This window comes from Ambystoma mexicanum, chromosome 13, assembly GCF_040938575.1.
Source record: "Ambystoma mexicanum isolate Mex_15411 chromosome 13, UKY_AmexF1_1, whole genome shotgun sequence".
NCBI lineage: Eukaryota > Metazoa > Chordata > Amphibia > Caudata > Ambystomatidae > Ambystoma > Ambystoma mexicanum.
The window spans coordinates 59,723,937-59,748,189 of record NC_090938.1 but is presented as its reverse complement, the minus strand read 5'-3'; the positions used below and the strand labels follow the sequence as shown (position 1 = coordinate 59,748,189).

The 24,253-nt window shown below is 47.7% G+C and overlaps 1 protein-coding gene across 12 annotated transcripts in view; it reads right to left on the bottom strand.

Annotated features, from left to right (window-relative positions):
- Nucleotides 1–24,253, bottom strand: part of LOC138520856 (complement decay-accelerating factor-like) — a 623,694-nt gene that overhangs the window by 446,570 nt on the left and 152,871 nt on the right. For all 12 annotated transcript variants that reach the window (XM_069633259.1, XM_069633263.1, XM_069633265.1 and 9 more), the window contains one exon: nucleotides 7,816–8,007. In XM_069633259.1, coding sequence (XP_069489360.1) covers nucleotides 7,816–8,007 — 192 coding nt within the window. The remainder of the gene's footprint in view (nucleotides 1–7,815; nucleotides 8,008–24,253) is intronic.

Below are 24,253 nucleotides of genomic sequence, written 5' to 3'. Positions count from 1 at the left end.
CCGGTGCAGGCTCGATCCATTTCTTTAGTAGGTTTATATGGTAAACCTTATATGATGGGCTTCGGTCAGGTTGGTGTATCCGGTAATTCACTGGTCCCACCACGTCCTTCACCACATTCACCACATAGGGACCTCTCCACCGAGCCAACATTTTGTTCGTACTGGTGGGTAGTAACACCAGTACCTTATCCCCTGGTTCTAGCTTTCTTAGGCGACAGCCCTTGTTGTATGTCTTCTCCTGTCGGTCTTGGGCTATACTCAGATGGGATTCCGCTAGTCCCCTTAAAGTAGATAGATGGTTCTTAAGGTCCTCAGCGTACTCGGTGAGGGATGTTTCCTTAGTGTTTTCCCAATCCTCTTTAACCAGATCTAGGATTGTTCTGGGCTGTCTTCCAAACAGCAGCTCGAATGGGGAGAATCCTGTTGAGGACTGGGGTGTGTCCCTTAATACCATTAGGATCAGGGGTATGACTCTATCCCAGTCCTTTCCCTCCGGGCCTGTTTCCCTCTTCATCATTTTCTTTATTGTTTGGTTGTACCTCTCCACTAACCCATCCGTTTGGGGGTGGTAGACTGAGGTACGCAGCCTTCTGATCTGTAGTCTTTCACAGACTTGTCGCATGACAGCTGACATGAAGTTCGTACCCTGATCGGTGAGGATTTCGGTGGGTAGGCCCACACGTGGGAAGTAGGGGATGAGCTGGTCACATATCTGGTTAGCCGACGTCCCCTTTAGGGGGAAGGCCTCAGGGTACCGGGTGGCATAGTCCACAATGACCAGCAGGTATCGATATCCACGACTGACTGGCTCTAGCGGGCCTACCAGATCTATGCCTATTCTTTGAAAGGGTATGGTGATCAAGGGCATCCGCTGCAGAGGCGCTTTGGCTGGCTTTTCCCCACTCGTCAACTGGCAGATTTTGCATTCCTTACAGAATTTCGCCACCTCCCCATAGACCCCCGGCCAGTAGAAACGTTTTAGAATGTTTTGCTGTGTCTTTAGGGAGGCCATGTGGCCGCCACAAGGGTGATTATGTGCCAACTGGAGGACAATGCCCCTGTGTGTTTTGGGCAGGAGTAGTTGTTCCCTCCGTGCACCTCCCTCTTCCGGGAAAACCCGATAGAGTAGGCCCTGTCTAGATGTAAAACCGGCTCCCTTGGTCAGGTCTGGGTCCCCATTAGTGATGGCCCTTTCGCGGGCCAAGGTTAAGGTAGGGTCCGTCAGGGTTTCTCCCCGGATGGAATCCTCATGGTCCTCTGGGTTCCAGGCTATCCGTTGGGTGGCATACATGGATGCGCACCGAGCAAGGCGAGCTTCCCTTCTTTTCATAGTGGGTCTCTCTCGTCCCTGGGTGTTCGGGGGGATGGGCTCCCTGGCAAAGGGTGCTTCTTCCCACCATCCCTGCTCTAGGGCTTTGATAGTCTGGTGGAAGTGGGGTAGATCGGTCCCAATCACCACTGGGGCGGGTAAGGAGGGGAGGACGGCAGCTTTCATTTCTGTAATATTAGGGCCCACTTCTACTGTTATGGATTTCATGGGGTAGGTCCTCACATCCCCATGTATACATCGAATGGGGATACTAACATTGGCGAGGTAAGGAGAATCACTTACGGTTGGTAGTACCGCCGTCTGTCGACTTCCACTGTCGAGTAGGGCCCTGGCTTGGTTCCCGTCTACCCGGACGTCCATCTCGTAGAGACCTTGGCACCTTGGTCGTTGCTCGGTCCTCATGAATCCGATCTCCATCGGCTCGGTGCCTCTCTTCCGGGGACAAAACCGGGCTATATGGCCCCACTCGCCACAGTCATAACATTGCGGTTGTCGATATCCCGTGGACAACTGGATAGATCGTGGGTCGGGACCGCTCCTTTTCTCCTCGGATCCAGAAGGGCGTCCTTCCGTTGCTCTCCATTTGGGAAGCCCTCCTCGCAGGCTCTTGGTTGGGAGGGGTTCCAACGGTGGCATCGGATTGCGAATGGGAGATCCGCCTCCAAGGGGTCTACCCGCTCCCCCTGCCTTTTGGTAGGCCGACGCTATGTCCACCGCCTCAGATAAGGTGGGCCTGTGATGTTGTCGGACCCATCTTTGCATCGGTGGGGGTAGGGCCTCAATGAACTGCTCGAGGGTGACTTTATCTAAGACATCTTGGAGGCCTGTTCCCGGTACTTGTAACCATTTCTCGGTGAGATCTTTAACCCGGTAGAAGAGTTGTCGGGGGTTCTCCCCCGGCTTGAGTTTAGTGTCGCGCAGCCTCATTCTGTAGGCCTCTTCGTCAAGTCCTAACCGGTCCAATACTGCCTTTTTGATTTCAGCGTAAGGCGTGGTTCTGTTTGGGTTAACGGCCTGGTAGGCACCTTGCATGATGCCGGACAAAAGGGGAGCAACATACTGGCCCCAGCGGTCCACCGGCCACTGAGCGTTTCGGGCGATTCTTTCGAAGGTGGTGAAAAAGAAAGCCGGGTCTTCGCCTTCCTTGAATTTTTGCAACACTGCGGAAGGGACCATGGGCAGGTTTCGGGTGCCGGTGACAGCATCCGTCAGGTGTTTTATCGTCTCTTGGTGTTTGTCCTGAGAAGTGGACTGCAGGGTACCTTGCAATTGTATTGCCTGCTGAAAGGCTTGGCGATCAGCGGCCGCCTGCTGGGCCTGCAGTTGGAAGAGCTGTTGTAACTGTTGTTGCCCTTCTGATAGTGTCTGTATTATTTTCTCCATCGCGTTCTATCTATCCTGCCGACTACGCCACTTGTGGAAATCAGGACAGTAGCCAAAGTGGAGCTTTGTAGACCTTTATTACACAATGTCTTAACCAAGGTAGTTGGACTCCAGGTTGACCCCACAGTTACTTCACTGTGAGGGAAAGGCACCAGGAATTCCTCTTCTCTTTAAGTTTCTCCTACTCTCACGGACCCGGATAGGCCCACCAGTTGCTCTCACTCTCCTCTCCTTCTCCCTGCAAAAAGCAACAAAAACGCCATTAGGCCAGTCCCTTTTATACCTGGTGTTTGGAGGGAAAAAGGACCAATCGGGACTAACTTCCCTCCCCCCCTGTTCGATTGGTGGGGACTCTAGACACCCACCCTCTATAAAAAGCGCTGCCTCCTCCCCACCTCCTCCTTTAGTCTGGCTGCCTGGTTCTGGCTTCCCCTCCCTGTTGTCAGCCACTCCCCCTTCATTGGCTCCGCCCCCCCAATATGGTGTCTCCCTCGAGGACTGCCTCCCGGAGGCCCGTCCTGACTGAGGCCCCATGCTGCTGTTTGGTGTCTGCCGTGCATTAGGTAAGGAGGGGGTTCTGGTTGATTCCCCCTTATGGGTTCTTACCCCTCTGTCTGGCGCACCTCCGACGCCGAGCGGTCGGCACGAGTCGGGCCCTCTAGTTCCCGAGCCTCGCCGCCGCTCGCCGCTGGAGGCCGCCGAAGTACACTCCGTTCGCGGGTCTCCCAGCCGCAGCGCCAGTGAACCCGGTCCTCGCGGGCACACGCGGCGCTGCGGCTGTGAGCACCCGCGGCGCCGCGGCTGTAATGCCGGCACTGTCGCGGGACGCCGACAAGGCTCTCCCGTCAACAGGGAGACCTTCCCGGCGCCCGCCCCCAGCGTCGCGCCCGCCCGCGGCATAGCGGGCTCCCCTGTCCGTGTGTCCTGCTCCAGCCTCACATCCTCACAGTCGGAGAGCCAGGGTTTGAATTGTAGTCTTGAAGTTCTGAAAGAGGCTGTAAAACCTGTGATTGGAGTAGTAGCAATCACTGAAACTTGAGCAAGGGCTCTCCTGCCGCAGACCATTTATAGTACCATTTACCACATTGGCTCCAAGTTAAGGTTGGTGGTAGTTTAAACTAGAAATTCCATACTCACCCGTGCCTCAGATAATATTATAATTAGAGTGTACGCTAAATTGTAAGAGTAAAAGTGATTTGACTGTAAAAGAGTGCAAAATGCATCCGACAGGCAACCACAACATTAATAAACTTGGAAAATGAATAGAACACATCAGAAAGAAAATAGTTGTGTAGCAACGATGTCTGGCTTCAAACTATATTTGTGGAAAGCCTTCTCCTACACACTAATGTGTAGGAACACACCATATAGATGTAGCCTGATGATAAATGCATGGAGTATTCACTAAAAAAAGTAATTTCTTTGTTACAAAGGATACTACCCAATTGTTAAATGTTTTCCATCGTATTACTGACAGGACCATACCTAACAAGCAAGCAAAATAAATATGCATGCATATTTCTCTCCATGAGCATCTAGACACAAAACACAGCAGAACTTAAACAAAGGGAACCATTTAACAACAAGCAAATAAAAATCTCGTTTTCAGACTGCTTCCCTATGGGCCTAAAATGTCATCCTTGCAGAGGACGATCAAGATGCTCTGGTTTCTGTCAAGTCACCTACCCTCTGCTCTCCAACAGTGCGTAAATAATATGCACATAAAGATAAACATGGTCGCATTTGCAAGATTTTAATGTGTAAAAAGGCCTGGTACGATACTTACCTGGAGGCCTATGTAAGACTAAAGACAGAAGTAGGGTGCAGTATATACACCATTTACATCTTCCTCTCTAGCTCCCTATCTATCCAACATGGTCTTCGATATGTCTTTGTATGTCGGTAAGTAGTTCGATCAACAAATTAAAATATCATCTATTCCTTTCCTGTGTGCGTTAACCAAGGCTTAACACGAGTCAAGACTCTCTGAAGTGAACGTGTTCTTTGTGTTTTGAAGCACATATTGTCAGTGTTCCCTGTCATTGTGTTTGGTTTTTCCCCCTCCCCTCTATTGTGGGTAGGGGGTGATGGAATACGAGGAAATGAGTGAGAGAGACTGTACCAGCACTCACCTGAAATAGGCCTGCACCTGCCTCTGCCCTCTCACCATCTCACAGAAAGCCCCAGCTTACCTCTCCAGTCAGAGATCCTCTCAGTTGTTGGCTGTAGTCACGGTCAGTAACCTGGCTACTTACTATTATCTACTCCCAAACAGTTGCCCTGGGGTTACCAGTCTCAAGCTAGAGTCAAAACACATTCACTGCACTCCAGGCCACACAATCGCTATGCAGTCAGGCAGGCAGCATATCATCACAGGCGAAACGGACGCAGTGAATCTTCAGACAGCCATATTCATCTATTTCATGGACAGAAAAATAGAAAACAGAATTCTGAGCAAAGAATGACAAGGTTCATGAAAGCTGCAGAACATTATAACCTTTGTTTACTATAATGCTGGGTTTGGTGTAATAACTAAATGGCCCCAACTCTAAAGGCATTGCTCCCTCAACTGATGTTTCTAAGGTCCATCTAAGTCTGAAAATCTAAAATCTGTCTGTGTCTAAACCTGTGCTTGCCCTCACTCTTTGACAAAATGTGGAAGGAAGTCTCTTAAAAAAAAATAGTGATTCAAAAAGAAATATAGACCAAGGCCGGTTTCAGGTGGTCTTCTCACCAGGTGTGTTTCTGTCAGCATCATCAAAGTTCAGCACAATCAAAAAGAGATTGTTCGTTAACTCTTCTCCAGAAAGTTCTTGCACTCTGTTCAAACAACTTCCAATGTCTTTAGCTCCTGGGGATTCCCTTCTCCAAGCTTAAATTCGTCCAAGTTTCAGACAAAAAAAAAATATAACAGTTCCTCTCCGGCTTCTCAGGGTTCCCTTCCCCAAGCGTATGCCTCTCTATTTCACCAAATAAGTATTCACCTTTGTTAGGCCTCTTAAGGTTCCCTTCCCCACGCTTAGGCCCCTGCAGTTCCAAACACAAGTTAAGTTTGAGAACCCAGGTCCTCTTAGGCATCTCAGGGTTCTCTTCCCCAAGCTGAGGGCCCTCTAATTTCAAACACAAAATTCAACTTGTCAGGATTTACCTTTAGCTTATATACAGTTAATTTCCCACACAACCTTCTCATGGGGTAAAATCACGCCACGTTCTTTGCTCCTCCTAAACGCGACCACTCTGATCTTTGGCCCCTCTCTGTACTTGCTTTTCTTCTATCCTTTCATCTTCAGGTGCTTCTTGCACCACTTTGCTGTGCACACTTGCAACCTTTTTTGCTTTCTCTTCTTTCACCTGATTGTGCCCCAGACTCATTCCTTGGATTCACTTTCACTCCACTGTGCCTCTTGGACATTTACTTCTTTACTTTCACCTACCCTTGCACCTGTCCTTTTCTTTAGCGTGCCTCGAACACTTATTACACTCCTCCGTTCTCACTTGCACCTTTACTTTACTTTCGGGTCACTTGCACCCTTCTTATTCACTTTCAAGCCTTTTGCTTTCTTTGTGCTCTCTTAGCACCTTTCTCTCGCTTTCTATTCACTTTCTGTTTCCTCTCTTGCTTTACGCTTCGTGCCACTTTGAAAAATCTGTCTTCCCCCTTCCCTCTCCCAAGTTTCTCTTGCTGACTTGTTTGAAACTCACCGGGTAGCGGTGTGCTGGCTGAGCGGTCTCTCCGGGCACATGGGATGGAGGTCAGGGTCTCACCACCTGCCCCTCATGCTCCCTTGGGACCGGCACACATCCCAAGGGAACAAGCACTTTTCTGAACACACCAGACACAGGCTGCCTCGATCCGGCTCCCTGGAGAGACGGCTCAATAGCTACACTGCAGCCCCTCACAAACAACGGGCCAGCGTCTCGGCCTGCCGCTCTCCTCCGGATCCTCCAGGCTGCTCTCCCTGCAGCTCCCTGCTCCCTGGCTTCCCGGCTCCAATCAGCATTCACAGCTCACTCCTTGAATTGTGCAAAACCACACCTTTTATACTAAAAACAGGAGTCGGGTGGGGTCAGGTGTGTGCCATCAGTGTTAAATGCCTGACCCTTCCTGACTCTTTTAATGGGACAATCTAATGGTAGTAGGTGGCAGTCTTCCCTCTGTTTCTCAAGGTGTTTCTTGCAGGTAATCCTCACTACTCTCGGTTGCCTCTTCTTCTCAGTATTAGTCGGGAAAGGGGAGAGGGAACTGAATTGGGATTGATGGTTAATTCTATTTACTAGAACACTATTAGGAGATCGACAGCAGAGATAAGAATATTCTCTAGCCTTGTTTTGATTTAATGAGATAGCTTCCCTTTGTGGTAGAGTATTCCAGCGCTCTGATGTTTTATTATACAAGCATGGGTCTTGATAGTATTCCCTGTGGTCTAGAGGGGTAACAGATTAATGGATATTAAGATCATGGCCCTGTCTTTGTTGTGGTTGATCTTTCTTCTGACCCGATCTCATGTACTTAACTCTTTTCCTCCTCTTACTAGGACCATGAACAAAGGGTTTTGAATTTGGAACAATGAGACTTGGATCAGGGAAAAGAGAGTCAGCATACCCCATAAAAGCTTCCGGGACTACTTATTGTCCCGTGGGTATACAGCGTTCCAGATGGGGTATTCCCATGATCACACTCCAGACTCGTTTACCTAGGTGATTCGCCCTTGCTCGTCCACCCCCCGGGGTCGGGATCCAAAAGCAATGGCCCTTCCCTGGCCAACTGAATAGAAGATCCCGCTGGAGTAGGTGGGAGAACACTGTCAGGTTTCTCACAACACCTTAATTGCAAATTAATAGTTTAGGGTTTTATGCAAAGTTGGATGCAGCCTAAGGTGGGTGTGTAAATGGACCCATCTAGCAGATCTTTTTTCAAAGCATGCACATCAAATAAAGACTACCTACCAAAAGCTAATGCAATTGTTTATACATTAAAACCAGACAGAAGACATTGTAAATGGACATTTTTCAGAACCTAAGAAATCAAATTAGTACTCCAAAAAACAAATGAAAAAGACATCTGTGCCACCAGCATGTGGCCAAAATAGGTGAATACTTACGTTCGCAGAACTCGGGGATTTGGGACCACTCTAATGTGTCCAAGCATGTTATCTTCCTAGTCTTCCCCGGTATAGGTGTATACCCCGGCCGACATCTATATGTCACGCTACTGCCAACTGGAAATACATTTTGGTTTATAAATTTGTCGTCGAGGTCACCAAAATCAAATTTTGTTGGAAGTTTGCAACTGACTGTAAAAAAAAGAAAAATATTTTTAAAAAAATACAAATTAGATAAAAGCATTTAAAAAGAAAATTGAAGTGGCCTAATTAACATGGTGCTTGAGGTTACTACTATACGCACACTACCCTGATCAACCATGCACTACTTTGCAGATACAAATATCGAACATCTAGATGGTCTCTAGATCATGCCACAATAATTTTATATTTATTTTATGTTGTGTACTGTGAAGGCATCATGAAGCAAGACACAGACAACAGATTCAAAGTTCAAAACCAAATGGTTTATTAAATCAAATATCAGGATGTTTGAAGACCTAACTTGCCCTATGCTAAGGTGGGATTTCCCTACCTGAACGAAACAAAGGAAAGTGAGTCAAAGAGTTAAAAGTCGGTCTGTGTCCAAAAACGGTCCTTGCCCTCACAACTAAAGCTAAACAATGTATAGGCATGTCAATAATCAAAGAAATGGTATCAAAACAAAGATCTGAGCCTCTTCCAGCGCTTAGCTTCCTTTTTAGCTCCCCTTCACCAAGTTCAACAAAGTTCCACACACTCTTGAGGTTCCCTTCCCCAAGTTCAAGGCAATACAGTTCAAAAGAAAGACTTCTTGAGGCTACATCCTCAAGACAACATTTGCAGTTCATCAAGTCTCATGGTTCCCTTCGTCAAGACTTCCACGTAGCAACTTACAATTGTTTCAGTCTCTCAATGTTCTACACAACTCCAGGTCAACTTGACCCTCCTTCTGAATTGTATCAACAGCTCACTTACAGGACCCCTTCTTGGTTTGTTTCACAATGTCTTTACTGTTCATTACTACTCGTCGCCTCTTCCTCATCCCAGTACTGTCATAGGTAAAGTGTGGGAAAATGAGGGAAGATGTTTTACAATAGCCTATAAAGGAAGAGGGAGGGTTAGCTTGGTTTTCAATAGAGAAAGGGGGATACTGTGTCTCGCCTGTGGGTACCCCACTCCCAATCCCCAAGGACCCTCCACCAAGGTGATCCTCCCTCTAAAGCGATGGCCAGACAAACCAAGCTCCAGGAACTAACAATTCATCAATATTCCTGCTCCTAGCCTACATTTCTCCATCCACATCTTACTTGAAATCCCCCCCAGATCAGTCTGGCACGCTTATGCACTAGATCAAGTATTTGAAGATGTTTTGTACTACAATTATCATAATCCCTCACTATTGGCTATGCTGACTTCAGCTAATGGGAGTTGTAGTTCAAAACATCTTCAGGGTGAAAGGAGTTAATCCACTCCCTGAGGCACTCTCGAATGTAACATGCTATCACTGGAGCTCCAAGCCATCTCTTCGCATTTACTCTTAGGAAAAAAACAGATTCACTTTTTTTTCCTACCATACTGGATTAAACTGTATGGTAACCCATGCAATGACACCAAAGACACTTAAATAAGGTTTCACATCCAACAGCTTTCTTTAGGTAGGGTAGGAGGAAACAGCTATAGGTCACAGTGGAATGCACTGCAAGTGATAAGGGATCATCCACGATAAATCAGAGGACGGGACAACAGGAAGTGGGGCTTTGTGTCCGGTTTTGTGCATTGAGAGTTTCTCTGTGTCCAAGAAGATAGTTAACCCAAGGCATACTTACACCAGTCTCTGTCTCCTCTGAAGACCACCTAATCTAGTATACAAAAGCGCCACCTTGAAATCTTCCCCTTGAGTTGTGCTGCGCTGTAGACTCTGGTCTTTTCTGTGGGGAAGCCAGCAGGGCGCCGCAAGGAAGGAAACACAATGAAACTCACCTGTGATAGAATAACCATACTGGGTGCATGCTGCGCTCTACAAATATATTTTAACAGAACATCAAAGTGATATAAGGCATTTGTGACTTACAAGGGAAAAACTGTCTATACAACATAACATGTGTTGCTAGCATTTTTTTAAAATGTTACTGTTTAAAGCACAAAACTAGCTTGAGAGCAGAAGAGCCCTGTACATGGTGTAGGTAGCCGGAGAATGAGGCACTGAAACTATGCATTGTCTATTTGTCAATTTCTTTCTGTGTTGTAGAGCTTTCCCTGGTTTTTACAGTGCTAAAAGTGGTTTCTGTTAGCAGGTCAACACTGTGCATTTCGGCCGTCTAGTCACCGGACTACGGTGTCACAGGTAAGCGGCCTTCATCAGGACGGAGCTGGATTGATAGTAAGCACAGACGAATGTGCGATGTGTCTAGAACAGGAGACAAACAAGGAGGGGTGACTTGTTATTTCCAAAAAGAACGTGTTGCTACGTTGTCGAAATAGTTTAGGATCAAATAAATCACAGGGCTACCTACCTGTCTTTGTAGGAGCCTGGTCCACTCTTGAGAGGGTTGAGACCAGCATGTGAAGTAAATTCAGTGTAGGTTGTCAGCAGAGCCCATCTAAATAAAAAGGCAGTGCTTGGTCCTCTCATCTAGTCACGGTAACGTGTGGCATCATCTTACCAGTCATGAGATTCAACTATTCACCAACATACCTGATGGGGTTCGGAATCTGTCAAATAGTGTCTAGTATCACACGTGCGTGGTCCATTTTCGGTACATGACCAGTTCACCTAGAAATGAATCACGAAAGCTATAACCCGAGGAAGCAATCCCTATTTTATTACTGCAAAAATTGCCAAAAATGCAAAAAGTAGCTGCATTGTATACACCCATGGCAAGTGAAATCATATCTGCTTGGGCACGCCATGGTGAGCTGGTAATACATCTAAGTTTGTGTGTAATACTCATTGTGTGCTAGCTCAGTATCGCAGTGCACACAAGTATAGGTATGGCCGTGTTTGTGTTCGCAGTGACTAGCAGGCAGGATGTGTTGAAACCCGCTCCCGTAAGGTGCGAAGATGGTGTCCATTCGAAACATGAGCAAGTGCTAGCTCTGTTTTCCAGGACGCCCGGGTATATGTTGGGTCATTTTCGCATTCACAGTAACTGACAGTGTGGATGCATTTAAACTAGTTCCCGGTGCACATAAGTATATATTGGGCCGTGCTTGCGTTCACGATGACTGCCACTGAGGATGCATTTAAACTGGCTCCTGTTAGGTGCGGAGATGGCATGCTTGCAAGCCAGGAGCGAGTGCTACCAGTTTGTACTACAGCAACGCAGTGGATCCCGGGGGACCCGTGGCGAGCCGGTAGCGTGCCCGTGGAAGTCTATAGTTAGGGGGGGGCAGATCAAAGTGCCATGCAGAAATACAACACGGCGGGAGCTGCTGAAAGCTTGTACTTCCAGTTTGTTCACTAGGTACCTACTGATTACGAGGTTGCCGGGCAACCGGGCCCAACACACATGGCCTAATATAAAGTCAGTTCAAATATGGCGGCCATCTTAAGCTGGTTAAACTAGCACCTAGATCTATGTTTTGCCCTGCTGTCTGGGTCTACTGGTGTGTGTACACCCTTTGTTCGTGGACATATTCTCGAAAAGTGATAAATGTATATATTGGCTCGGATGTCTAATTGTTCAGGATACATTTGTAGTTGCATCTGCATTTCCCAGTTGCCAGTCAGTTCGTTCTCTGACTCGGGTTTGTTCTTGGGCTCCAACACATTCATTCTGTTTCTTTCAGCTACTCCTTTTATACACTTGTGGAGTATGAACAGGCTTCAGGTGGTTAAAATCTTCGCCCAGTGCCTGACTTTGCCTGACCTTGTTAGTGGGACATTCATGAAAATAATAGAGTACCTCTGAATGTAGTTTGTTCGTTTTAATGGCACTGTGGTGTTTTGGAAAGGAAGAGTCAACTAGTGAAATGCTCCTCTTCCTCGTCTCATTCCTTTTGTCAAAGGAATGGGGAAAGTGGGTGTCTGGGGAACAGTAAGCTATATAGGCTGAGGGAATGTCAGGTAGGGGAGTGCTTGAAAAGGAAGGATACCATGTCTCACCCTTGGGTAATCGCCCCCCTAATCACAGAGGACCCTCTACCCAGGTGACCCTCTCTTGCTAGCCCGCCCCCAACGTCAGGATCCAAAAGCTTATGGCCCTCCCCAGGCCACCTATTTAGAGGATCCCCGAGAGTGGGAAGGGAAAAACCCTCAGAAGTACACAATGTAGAATCTTTAAAAGTAACTAAATAAGGTCCGAGTTTCCCTATAACTATGGGTGGTCTCTGCCTATCTTACCAACTAAGGCGCTTGTTTGTCAGTCGTAAATGTCCAAAGGAATACGTCTGCTGTCTGAAAACGACCCTAACTTACTGTTTCATTAGGAAAAGGCTAACTTAGGTCAGGAGAACGACTCAATTCTCCTGAGGGTACTTCTAGTACCAGTCTTTAATATACAATCCGTAAACAGTCTTCTGTGACCTTTCGTATCAGTCTCTTTAGCTCCCCAAAGGGGATCTTGAGTTTTCTCTCTTCACCTTGTATCTCCTTTGGCTGTCTCTCATTAGCTTTAGGATTGTGGTCATAGACCAGTGGTCAGAGGTCAGTGTGTCATTTTAAAGAGATATGGGGCCTCATCACAAGTTGGGGGGTGGCCCTTAAACGTGGCTACCGCTGCTATTACCGCCGCATTTAAGGTTTGGCCCAATCATGAGTTGGGCGAAAAGTCTGGAGCTTTTTGCTGGAGGTAAATCTCCAGCTTTCCGGCTGCATTTGGCGCTATTACCGCCAGCAGTAATAGCACCGAAAATCCCCAGAGTCCTCTGGACTCTTAAAGAAATGGGGAATTACAGCCTTAACACTAATCGTGAGCCAGCGCAAATTGCGCCGGACCGAGTAGCAGTAATGCTATTTGCATTGGCGGTATTACCGCCAGGATACCGTCAAGGCCGCGATTAGCCCCATTGTTTGGTTCGGTGTTCACACTTATGGTATCACAGTTCCACATATACAGGATTACTTGTATCTGGCTTGGGTATCTAGGCCCGCGACCATGATTTTCTTTCTCTTAACTACCTTATTGTTCTTGTAAAGGATAGCGAGTTACTTTCCCCTTCCCAGGGTACTTTCCCCCCACTGGTTCCCTCTCTCCTTGACCAGCTGTTCAACAACCTTTTATCTTGAGCCCCAATCTTTTTATATAGTTGGTTTCAAGATTAACGCTGTTTAATAATTTTGACTGTGATGAGTGTGAGGGGTCAGAAAAGTGAGGCAGACAACTTTGTGAAGATTTTTCAAAAGATGCCCTTGTATTAATTCAAAGAGTTGGATAACCGCCTCATTAGCTCTACCGTGACAAGAATTTCCCTGCCTAAAATAAACTAAAGTAACCACTCTAACAAAAGGTTTCGGTCCCTCACACTTCTACATACAACTCAACAAGGTAATATATGGCAATTCAAATAAACCAAATATAACAGTTATAACCTGATAACCGTCTCTCCTTATAATCTGGGGGAATTCTCCTTCCCCAGATAAAAGCAAGATTAGATTCAACAGTTGCAAAAGGATAAGGAAATCCTGTCTTGTAACAAAGTTCCACTTCAGTCCTTTTTGTTCCAAGTTGCCAATAAATGTTCCAACTTGAATTCAACCAACAGTTAAAACATTTTCAACAAGCTTTTCTTGTTTCCAAAGAGCTCAAATTAACTTTTTCGCATAAGCCAAGAATACTGCCATAGTTCATTAGGAACAACAAAAATGTCTGTCAGGATAATTCTGCAATAGTTCACACAACACTTGCTTCAGTGATAGTAATTTGTCAGGATGATTCTGTAACAGTTCACATAAACACTTTAGTGCTTCTGCCACTTCTTCAAGACTTAACCACACCACAGTACTTCAATTACTTCCACCTGGTTCACTCACCTGCCAGGCCAACCACTACAATGTCCTCTGCCCTGGTGTACTCTCCTGTCAGGACAGAATAAAACTACAACTATAAGTACTTCTGTGGTAAAGATTAGCATCCAACAAGTTAGTAATGTCTCTTGCTTCACAACATCTAGTTTAAAGTATTTCTCCTGGGAAAACAAGAAATACATTGGTGCTATTTGTTACACACTTGTGATTGCCACACGCAATGCAGGTTATGCTCCACTCCTCCTGAATATCTCCTGCCAGAAGGACAGCCCTCCTGCCACTCTTGTTTCCCAACTTTCGCATTAAACAGATGCTGGCATGGTTCTCTCGCTCACTCTTACACTTCTTTGGCAATGTGGGTTTGAGCCAGTTCCTCTTATGACCTCCTTTACATAGGGGCAATATGTTCTACAAACACTTGGATTCTTAATTGCCCCCTCTTGGCTTTGGCAATGTTTGTTATTTTTAACTTGCCTTGGAATGATTCTCTTTTGCTTTGGCAATAGTTATTTGTATTGGTTTCTGGGGTTATTACCCTCTCTTGTTGCTGGCCTTTACTCGACCCACATATATACAATCTCACCCTTCTGGTCTGATGGTTAAGTTCTTTTTCTGCCACCTGCTCCTTTTTGAGTCAGCTGGATTATCAAAAGAATGATTAGCCTGCTTTCTATCAGTTCAGTATTCAAAGAAATGTTTCTTTTACCATTTCACTTTGTTTATATTTTTTCTGTGCTTAAGGCACCCAGACTTGGCAAGCATGCTTTTACGGATCGCTCAGGTGTCACAATCTACTAGTAAACTCACCGGATCTGGATTGCGCGTCCCTTCACCTTGCTGCCTCCAGGTCCTCTGATTCTGCTTTCCTGCATGGCCTGGCAAACTCTCACTCTCTGCTTCCTGCGGGCCGCACCAGTTCATAAAGGAGCTCTCCTCGCTCCTACCGCTCTCTGGTCCTCTCCTACCACTGGAGCCCGGAGCCTGACTGACAACGGAGAAAGCTTTCAAATTGCGCGCTTCCCGCTGCGTGACCTCTGAAGCTGCGGTCCTCAGGGGAAAGCCATCAATCCCAATGCTTCCCACGGCGCAATCTCTGCAATCAAGGTCTCGGACAGAAGAGACCCTCCCAGGACCAGCATCCGTTCGACACACGATGGTGGTCCCAATGTCTCTGCTCTCCTTTAACTTCTGCTGCCACTGGAGGTGCCACAACTACTACACATCCTGCTACTGCTCTTCTCTATGGCCTGCACCGGAGGGAGCCTTTTATGCCTCCCAGTCTCTCAGGTGTGGGTCATTACAACTAATAAGCCGCAACTTGCAGTCTCGTGCCATTGCTGTCCTCTTCTTCGTCCAAGTACTTTGGCAATTGTGGGACTTGGAGTCCACAATGTCAACATCAGCTTTTCTCACAGCTTTCATTTTACAATAAGCCATTAGAATGGTGGGGTCTCGGGGGAGGTTATAAAAGGGTTTCCCATTCCTTCTGACCTGCTCCCCCCGCCTCCCCTATTTGATCCTCCCGCAGAACATCACCCCCAGGGTCAGGATCAGAAAGCATCTGCCTTGCCCATGCCACATGAGAAGGGTCCGAGGCCAGGTTTTCTGGGGGAATCATCTCTGATTCCTCACATGAGTTAACTGTGCCGTATAACGATTCCCTCGAATCTTCCTGTACTTTTTCCACCTTTCACAGGGTATTTTCATCCACTAGATATGATATAAGGCATTTATAAAGCGCCTATACACAAGTGTTTCAAGGCACGACGAGGCAAGGGAGGGGAACAAAGGGAGGACAGACAACAATCCTACTAGGCCAGGTGTCATTCAGATCGCGCAAGTGCGTGAGAAGGGGTCAGGCGAAGTGCAGTACATGGGAATAATAACAATAAGTAATGGCCAACAAGTGGCAAGTGCATGGGTAAGTGCAGAAATCAGGTGTCAGGCTGGTAGGGGGACCGTAGGGATACAGAAACATTCCCAAGTGCGGGGGTTGCCAGGTGGGCAGTGCAGGTGTGTGACTCTGGCGGGGGAGGGACCTGGGCCCGAGATCAGAGGGTGTCCAGGTAGCCAGTGCAGGTTCAGGTTACAGCCAGGAGGTTAGCAGAGGAGAGGAGGAGAAAAAGCAGAAGCAAAGAGAAAGGTTTTGAGCTGCTTCTGGAACCAGAGATGGTTCTCCTCAAGTTTAAGGGAGGAAGGGAAGCTGTTCCAGAGGGAGGCACCAGCCGAAGCAAGAGATCTACCACCAATTTGTTGCTTGGAGAAGTGACTGACCCTGAGGGAGTTGGGAGGCAGATGAGCGGAGAGCTAGAGAAGGAAGATATTTAGTTGAAGGTATTGCGGCCCCAAGCCACAGAAGGCCTTGTGGACGATGAAGAGGGTTTTGAACTTAATCCTCGCAGCCACTGGGAGCCAGTGCAGAGATTTAAGTCCTGGATATTTACGATTCCTGGGCTTGAGGCCAAGGACAAGTCTCGCAGTCCTGTTCTGGATAAGTTGAAGAGGGCGTAGAGTAGAAGCAGGCAGATTTAGGAAGAGGCTGTTGCAGTAGTCCAGCCTAGAGAGAAGCAGAGCTCTGGAGACAGTGAGCCTCTGGGGGAAGGAGATGAAAGGAAGAATACCTCTGAGGAGGTGCAGCTGGTAGTGTGACGTCTTAGAGATGTCAGAGATGTGAGGAGAAAAGGAGACTGTGGAGCCGTAGATGACCATGAGGTTTTTAGTCTTGCAGGTGGGAGCAGGAAGAGGGCCGAGTGAGGCCAGCCAAAGAGCTATAGGAAAGGAGGGAGCGGTGTGCCAATGAGGAGAATCTAAGTCTTACTGGCATTAAGGCAGAGGTCATTGGCGGTACACCACTCCTGGATAGCAGACAGACAGTCAGAGATGAGGGAAGTAGAGGAGGAGGCTGAGGGTAGCCTGAAAATGAGGTGGGTGTCGTCCGCATAGCACTGAAAGTTGGGGCAGAGTGGCAATGTGGTGGGCAAGGAGTGCCAGGTATTGGTTGAACAGCCAGGGGGAGAGGTTAGACCCCTGGGGGACACCACAGGTAGAGAAAAAGATAGCGGAAAGGAAGGAACCAAGTTCTCTCCCTCTCATTCACCAGTGAAGGCAAGTACTGAACGCTCACACCAGATAGAATAAACCCCACTAGAGAAGAAAGGCCCAAGTCGATCTTGTAAGGTTCACAAGTTTTAATTTCACACACAGATGAGAGCAATAGCAAAGAACTCTGCTGCTAAGAACGTTCTGCCAAAAAAGGGTACAAGCCGATGCTTAAGAGGAGATACATCGGCATAGTGACACAATACATACAGTAAAAACCCACGCAGCTGGTTGGTGTGCAACTATACAGGATCCCCCTGCCCCATAATGGATGCCAGGTCGTTGGTTCCAGCCCAGTCCGTCTGTCTTAGATCACGTGGGAGCCACGGAGATCATCATCTTCTCACCGACTAATGTCAAAGAACAAATTAACTACACTCCTAACACAATGCTACTTAATCATTATACTTTGCACCTGGCAGGCTTTAAGACCGACTCAAAAGGAGGTTTTGGGGCACTCTAACCTCCACATGCACATTTCACTCACTCCCTTCCGTGCCATCCGGCTCAAAGGTCTCCACCCTCGTTTTGAACTAGAATGTATCCCTCCCAGCACCTCGCAATATGAATCATACGATTGTCGCTCAAAGACGTGCAATGGGAGGGGACGCTAGTGAGCACAGCTAAGATGGCCACGAGCCTGTGAGCTCTTGGGGGACAACATACTATCCAGTCATCATCCTGCCCAGATTAATGCCACAGGAGCCGTGTGATCACTCCTGGAACTGTGCGAAGCTGCACTGCCCACATTGTGCCAACTTGGGGGTAAAACGGTGTACGGAAGCCTGAGAAACAGGCGCGAGCACGCTCACACGAATCAGAGTCAGTACCTCCCGCTTCGATCCCTCGGTCATAACGTACACACACCACAGAGGAAGAGGAACATTAAGTGTCTGCCAACCCCAGTACTGAAGGAAACCTATGGTGACTGTAGGATTCAGTGTCAGCTGGCGAGGAAGAACACCCCTGCGCCGAGGACAAGACATGTGAGAGGTAAAGTGACCGGGCTGGGAGGCACTCTCCTGGTGATCCCTCGATCCCCGAGCGGTTAGGCAGTGTCAGGGGAGATGTCTCGATCGGTTCCAGTGAGGGACAGTCTCAATAAGAAGTCGCGGAGCGGGCGCTGGGCCCCGCGCGCTGCATACACCTCAGAGGAGCCCAGCTCAAGCAACGTGCGCTACGTCGACCCCGTAGCGGAGACAGGCGTGGGGAGAGACACAGAGCGCCTCCTAAGCCTGGTGGGCCCAATTGCTCCCCCTTCCATGGTAACGCTCCAATTGAGCCAGGGGCAATGAAGCAAGGCATTAGGGATGGGCGCCAAACACCTCTTGGCACTAGACAGGAGATGCTGACCAGAGGCGCAGGGACGCTAGTGGCGACACTGTACAGCCCGGCCCCCTCCGCGCAATAGTGCTAGCCCCCAGGCCCCTGTCAAAATGTCCTGCCTGCAGGGATAGTGGACCACGCACTGAGAGACTGTGAGCTGCACTAGTGTGGCCATAGATCTGAAAACACCACAACACACAGGGGAGCGAATAGGTGATAAAATCGGGTAGGATGTCCAAACATCAGAAGCCGAGTAAGCAGCAAACCAAATTACATTTCGAGACCCTGGCTAAACCATCGACAAGTGGAGATTGCTCCATGTCGGAAACCCAACAATTGCCGTCGTGGACCAGGTTGGGGGGGGGGCCTTAACAAAATCAAATCAATACTGAGTCAAGTTCGAACAAGCATCCGATCATTGAATGGCAAAATGGATTCCCTGACCTGCAAAGTGGACCATATGCAAAGGCGGTTGGATAAACGCAGGGACTGCCTTGATGAGGTGGTGGGTAGAGGTTCCACGGTAGAAGATGAGTCCACTACAGCTCGGAGATACCTGGTCACGATTGAGAAAGCATTGAAGGAACTCCCAGATAAACAGGATGATTTAGAATTGCGTTCCCGACGCAATAACCTACGGATTGTGGGTGTTCCGGAGGCAGCAGAGCAGTGCAATATGAGACATGGTGGAGTCTCTGTTGAAAGAGGTACTGGAAGATGGCGAATTCTCTGCAGTGTTCATAGTGGAAAGGGCCTACCGGATCCCGAGCGGGAGAAGGCCCATCCCGGGAGCCCCTGCTCGTCTCTTGATTGCTAGGTTGCTGAACTATCAGGACAGGGACTTGGCTCTCCGCAAAGCCAGAGAAAAAGGGCCTTTCACATATCATGATGCACAGATACGGTTGCTTCCGGACTTCTCAGACAAGGTACAGTCCTCAAGAAAGACCTTCAGAGATATCAAGAAAAGACTTAGAGAAAGGGACATAAAAAAATACGCAATGTTATTCCCAGCGAAACTCAGAGTGGAACACTGAGGAAAAACCCTATTTTTCCATACCCCAGAGGAGGCAAACACATTTTTGGAGACTCTACCTAAGGCCCCCCGCAACAGAGGAAATAATGCTTGAGGAACCGCTTGCTGCAGGCACAAGGATTGTGGTAATGGCTGTTGCAAGGGGGAGAGCTCGATATGCTCTGGTGGACAGGGTATAGTCCAGATTGTAGTTTGCCCAGAAGGCTGGCCCTGGCTAGCCACCATGCCCAAGTTTAAGATTGAAGTTAGATTGGGGGGTCGGGGGGGGCACGGATTGGGCTTGCTGGAGTGGGAGTTTGGTTAAAGAGCTTATTGTTACAACTACACAGAAAAATCAAGACTCCCACTATAGAGACGAACAGAGAGATAGATGTCAGAGGGCCTTTTGTTGGGGGAAATGGTCAATATTGTGGCACATAAAAGATTTAGATATTGAATAAACAAGTTACTTAAATGCATTACCTAGAATATGAGGGTTTTGAACTGTCCTTCCAAGAGTCGTAAAGTACTGTTGTATATGCAGACACACCAAGTAGAGGTGGCGTTCCTACAAGAGAGACATTTGACACAAAACGGAGAATCGAAACTTGGGAAAAACTGCGGATGCAATCAATATTTCTCCTTCTATTCCTCATACTCAAGGGGAGTATGTGTCCTTATACACAGCTCAGTGGGGTTCCGACGGATCAGTGTGGTTAAAGATCAAGACAAAAGAGGCCATGTAGTCCACGGTACTATACAAGGGCGAGTTTACACACTGGTCAACTACTACGGCCCTAATCAGGACTCAACAGAGACCTTGGGCTGGATCCATTGACAGCTAGAGAGTCTATCTCCGGGTGAAATAACCTGGGCTGGGGATTTCAACACGGCCATGGAGCCCGACCAGAACCGCACTAATTCCCAAAACAACAGGTAAATTACAGGATATGTGCTGGGCCTGGGAATTGGTTGACGCTTGGAGATCCACACACCCTGGGGAAAAGGAGTACACGTTTACTCTTCCATTCACAACTCAGTGTCCAGGTTGGACTTCTTCTTAGTCTCCCACGAAATTATGGGGAAGGTACCCAAGGTGGCCATTTTAGCATGCACACTATCAGACCATGCCCTGGTACTGATTACAATTGAACTTACAGGCCAGGAGAGAGGGAGGCCCCCTTGGGTTTTCAAGAGCGAGGGATTAACAGATGGGGTGTTTTGCGAGCGGGTGACCCGAGCGATGACAGTTTTTTCCAAATAAACGTGGGGTTGGTGGAGTCATCAGTGGTACTGTGGGAGAGTTTTAAATTTGTGATTAGAGGAGAATGTATATCAAGAGAGACAGGGGTGCTGAAACAAATCCGAAGTGAGCTCACAGACACAGTGGCCCGCATCCGTAGCATGCAATTGGATACACCCATGCCCACGCTGGACGATCAGGGGAAATTAAAAACAGTTGCAATTATTTAATGAATTGGCACACAGGGAGGTGAAATTTCTCTGGGGGAAAAACGCAATACAACAATACAGAGAGGGACAACGCCCTGGTAGACTCCTGGCAAGGGCAGTTAGGTTGGAAAGATTGTGTAGCCAGGTATTAGCAATAAAAGACAGACAAGGTGAGCGAAAATATGCAGACAGGGAAATCACCCAAGCATTCTGTAAGTTTTATGAAAAATTATATTCCTCCAAATTGCAGAAATCACAACACGAGGTGCAAAACTACCTAGACAAGGTGGCCATTTACTGGTGTACAGAGGAAGAGAGATTGGTTGAGCCGTCCCGTGTCGTTGGAGGAGGTATTGATGGCTATTAAATCCGTACCGTCGGGGAAGACCCCATGGCCGGACGGATATACCGCTGAATTCTACAAACATTATGCGGGGAAACTGGCTCCTCACTTATTGCAGATGTATCATCAAAGGTTGCGAGACGTATGCGTACTGGACTCCTTAAGAGAAGTAGTGGTATTTTTGCAACCCGCCAAGGAGGCGGACGAATGCTCCCTCTTATCGACCCATCTCCCTTATTAACATTGACAACAAAATCCTGGCTAAGACACTAGCAACAAGCTTGGCACCACTGATGCATAGAATGGTTAAGGCTGACCAGTCTGGGTTTATACCGGGACTCTCCACCTTAATATGGTCTGCGTAGAATACTCAGGCTGATATCGGTGGTTGGGCAGAATGATCCGATCGCGGCGGCATTCCTGGATGCCACAAAGGCATTTGACTCAGTGGAATAGTTGTCCCTATTCAGAGTAGTATGGAAAATGGCGATGGGGAGAAGTTTGTCTCTCTAGTGTAGTTACTATACAGGCAACCATATGCTAAAATAAGAGTGAATGGGCTATTAACAGCCGGGATAGCGCTAGGAAGAGGCACTCGACAAGGATGCCCTCTCTCGCCGCTACTATTTGCATTAGCAATAAAGCCCCTGGCTGAAATGGTCAGGGAGCGCCATCTCCACAGAGGGATCCAGCTGCACAAACAGAGTGGTGATCTCACTATACACAGATGACATGGTCATCTTTGTCTCCAATCCCCAAAGAAATCTTGACCCGATTATGCGGGAAGTATCGGCATTCAGGGACCTCTCTGGCCTCAGAATTAATGCCACAAAATCAGTTCTGTTCCCGCTGACGGACAGCACTAAACGCTTCCCGGATGGGTGGGGGTTTCAATGGCATGAGGACAATACTCTGTATTTAGGGTAAGCATAGCTCAAGCCCCGGATGTCATATATATACACAACTACCAAAAGGTACTAGAGCAGGCCAAAACATTGGTGGGAAGGTGGAGTGTTTTGCCCTTCAATCTATATGGAAGAATCTCCATGGTCAAAATGGTGTTGTTACCTCGGTTTTTCTATGCGTTTCTTAATGTGCCACTCCCTCTTCCCAGAGAGTATTTTCGGGACTTGAAATCTACGATACTGCAATTTATATGGGCGGGGAAACAAGCCAGGATCTCTTGGGAAAAACTAACCGCACCAATGAATGAGGGGGTCTGGCACTACCAGATTTTGAAGTATATTACGATGTAGCCCAAGCTGGGTTTCTCCTTCATTGGTACGAGGAGCAAGCAGACAAGAGGCATGTAGAAACATGCATGCACCATTCCTCCTAAGATCAGTAATACTGACAGCACCTGACAGGTCCTCTAGAGCAAACAACATGGTAGAATTGACTTGCAGAGCGTGGACTCGCATTGAACATAAAACTAAAGGCAAAGTCTTATACTCCCCAGATCTGCAAGTCATCTATGTTCCTGGAATCCCACTAACCAGTGAAAAGTGCTATGGTGTCTTTGTGAAATGGCTGAGGGTGTCTTGCTTTCTAGAACTCCTCCCCAACGGCCAATTTATAACCATAGAAGAAATGAGGGAAAGGGCAGAGCACACGTCTCTGGACATATTTCCATACTTTCGACTTAGAAACTCTTTAAGGCAGGTATTCCCCGACATTGCCCGGGGAACCCGCTGTGGCATAGATATTCGACAGGATGCTTAAAAGTTATCACAAAGGCAAATGAGTCTCCATAATGTACGGAATATGTATTAAAGCCTGTGAGATAACAGGTACATCCTACCGAGAGAAATGGAAATTGGCACTGGGTCATGAAATTTCGGAGGAAGAGTGGGGTTACTGTTGTGAGGAGACCAGAAGGGTGGCGATTAATGCCAGATTCAAACTGATTCACTTTACATTTCTGCATCAGTTCTACTACACGCCAGTTCTATTACATACATTCTTCCTGGACACCTCAGAGAGCTGTGGGAGATGCAGAAGTACATGTGCTGGCTTTTTACATCTGGCATGGGGATGTCCAAAAATCCTGAATTTCTGGGAAGGCGTCTTTGAGATTTGCTATTGGCCAAAAGACGTGTGGCGTTGGTGTGGGGGAGAACCCAGGTGCCTAAACTGGATCAGTGGCAGGCAGATGCCCTATACTGCAATGACATAGAATCGGAGTATGGCAGACTCACAATATCCAGGGAGGTGTGGGTCCATATGTTTGCTACCTTATTAAACAATATCATCTGTGGCAATGAGCCCAGCCCCAGGTCCGATTCCTGTGAGGTCAGATACTACAGAGAAAGCACGAGAGGTGGGGGATACCTAAAAATGTGGGGACTGAAGACAGAAACATATATTTACTGATTCATACCAAAATGTATGTCATATGGCACTGGACTTGTCCCGACACCTTAAATGAGATTGCAAACAAGATGTAACAAGGGAAAATGTGTCTTGATTTAATGTGCAGTAGTTGTTGGTTGTGCATTGTTGGTTTTTGAATCTCTTCCTCCTATGGTTACTAACATCTACACAGAATGCACTAAACATCTATACAAAATGGCAGTCTTGCTTGCGCCTTGGGCTATACTATGAGGGTGAATTATATTGCGGTGGGGTCCTACGACCGTCCCCTCTCCCCCTGGCCCATCATAGTGCTTCGAATGCCTCTCACCTCACTCTAAAGCGCTTAGGGGGGGTGGGATGGGGTTGTTCCCTTCCCAATACCAGCTTTTCAACAACCTTTTCTCTTGAGTCACAATCTTTGTAGCTACTTAATCTCCAGGTTAACTCGGTTTCACAACTTTTACTGTGACGAGTTAACTTTGTGGTGTAACGATTCCCTTGAGTCTTAGTGTACATCCTGTTCTCCCCGTTACCTTTGTTCTTGAAGGAGAATTTTATTGGAAGGCTTCTTTCTCAGGAGCTCGCTCTCAGCTTCTGAACCACAGAGACTGTCGCCTTTTCGGGCATCCGTCTCTTCGCTTTCTCTCGTTCTCTCTTGGTGCTCGACTGCACGCCCAGACACAGTGTGCTCCCCTGTTGCTAGCGGTATCAGCAACTTTCCGCGGAACAGCTGTCCACCACAAATTTGCCTCCGTGGTCTCACCACCACCTTCTCCTGGGCTCCTGCCTGCCGCTTTTTCGACTTTCATGATCTCTGCAGCTCTGGCATCCCATGTAGCAATTGCGAGCAAGTTTGAAACTCGCAGGTTTCCTGGTCCTCGTCCTTCCCAGGTAATACGCAGAT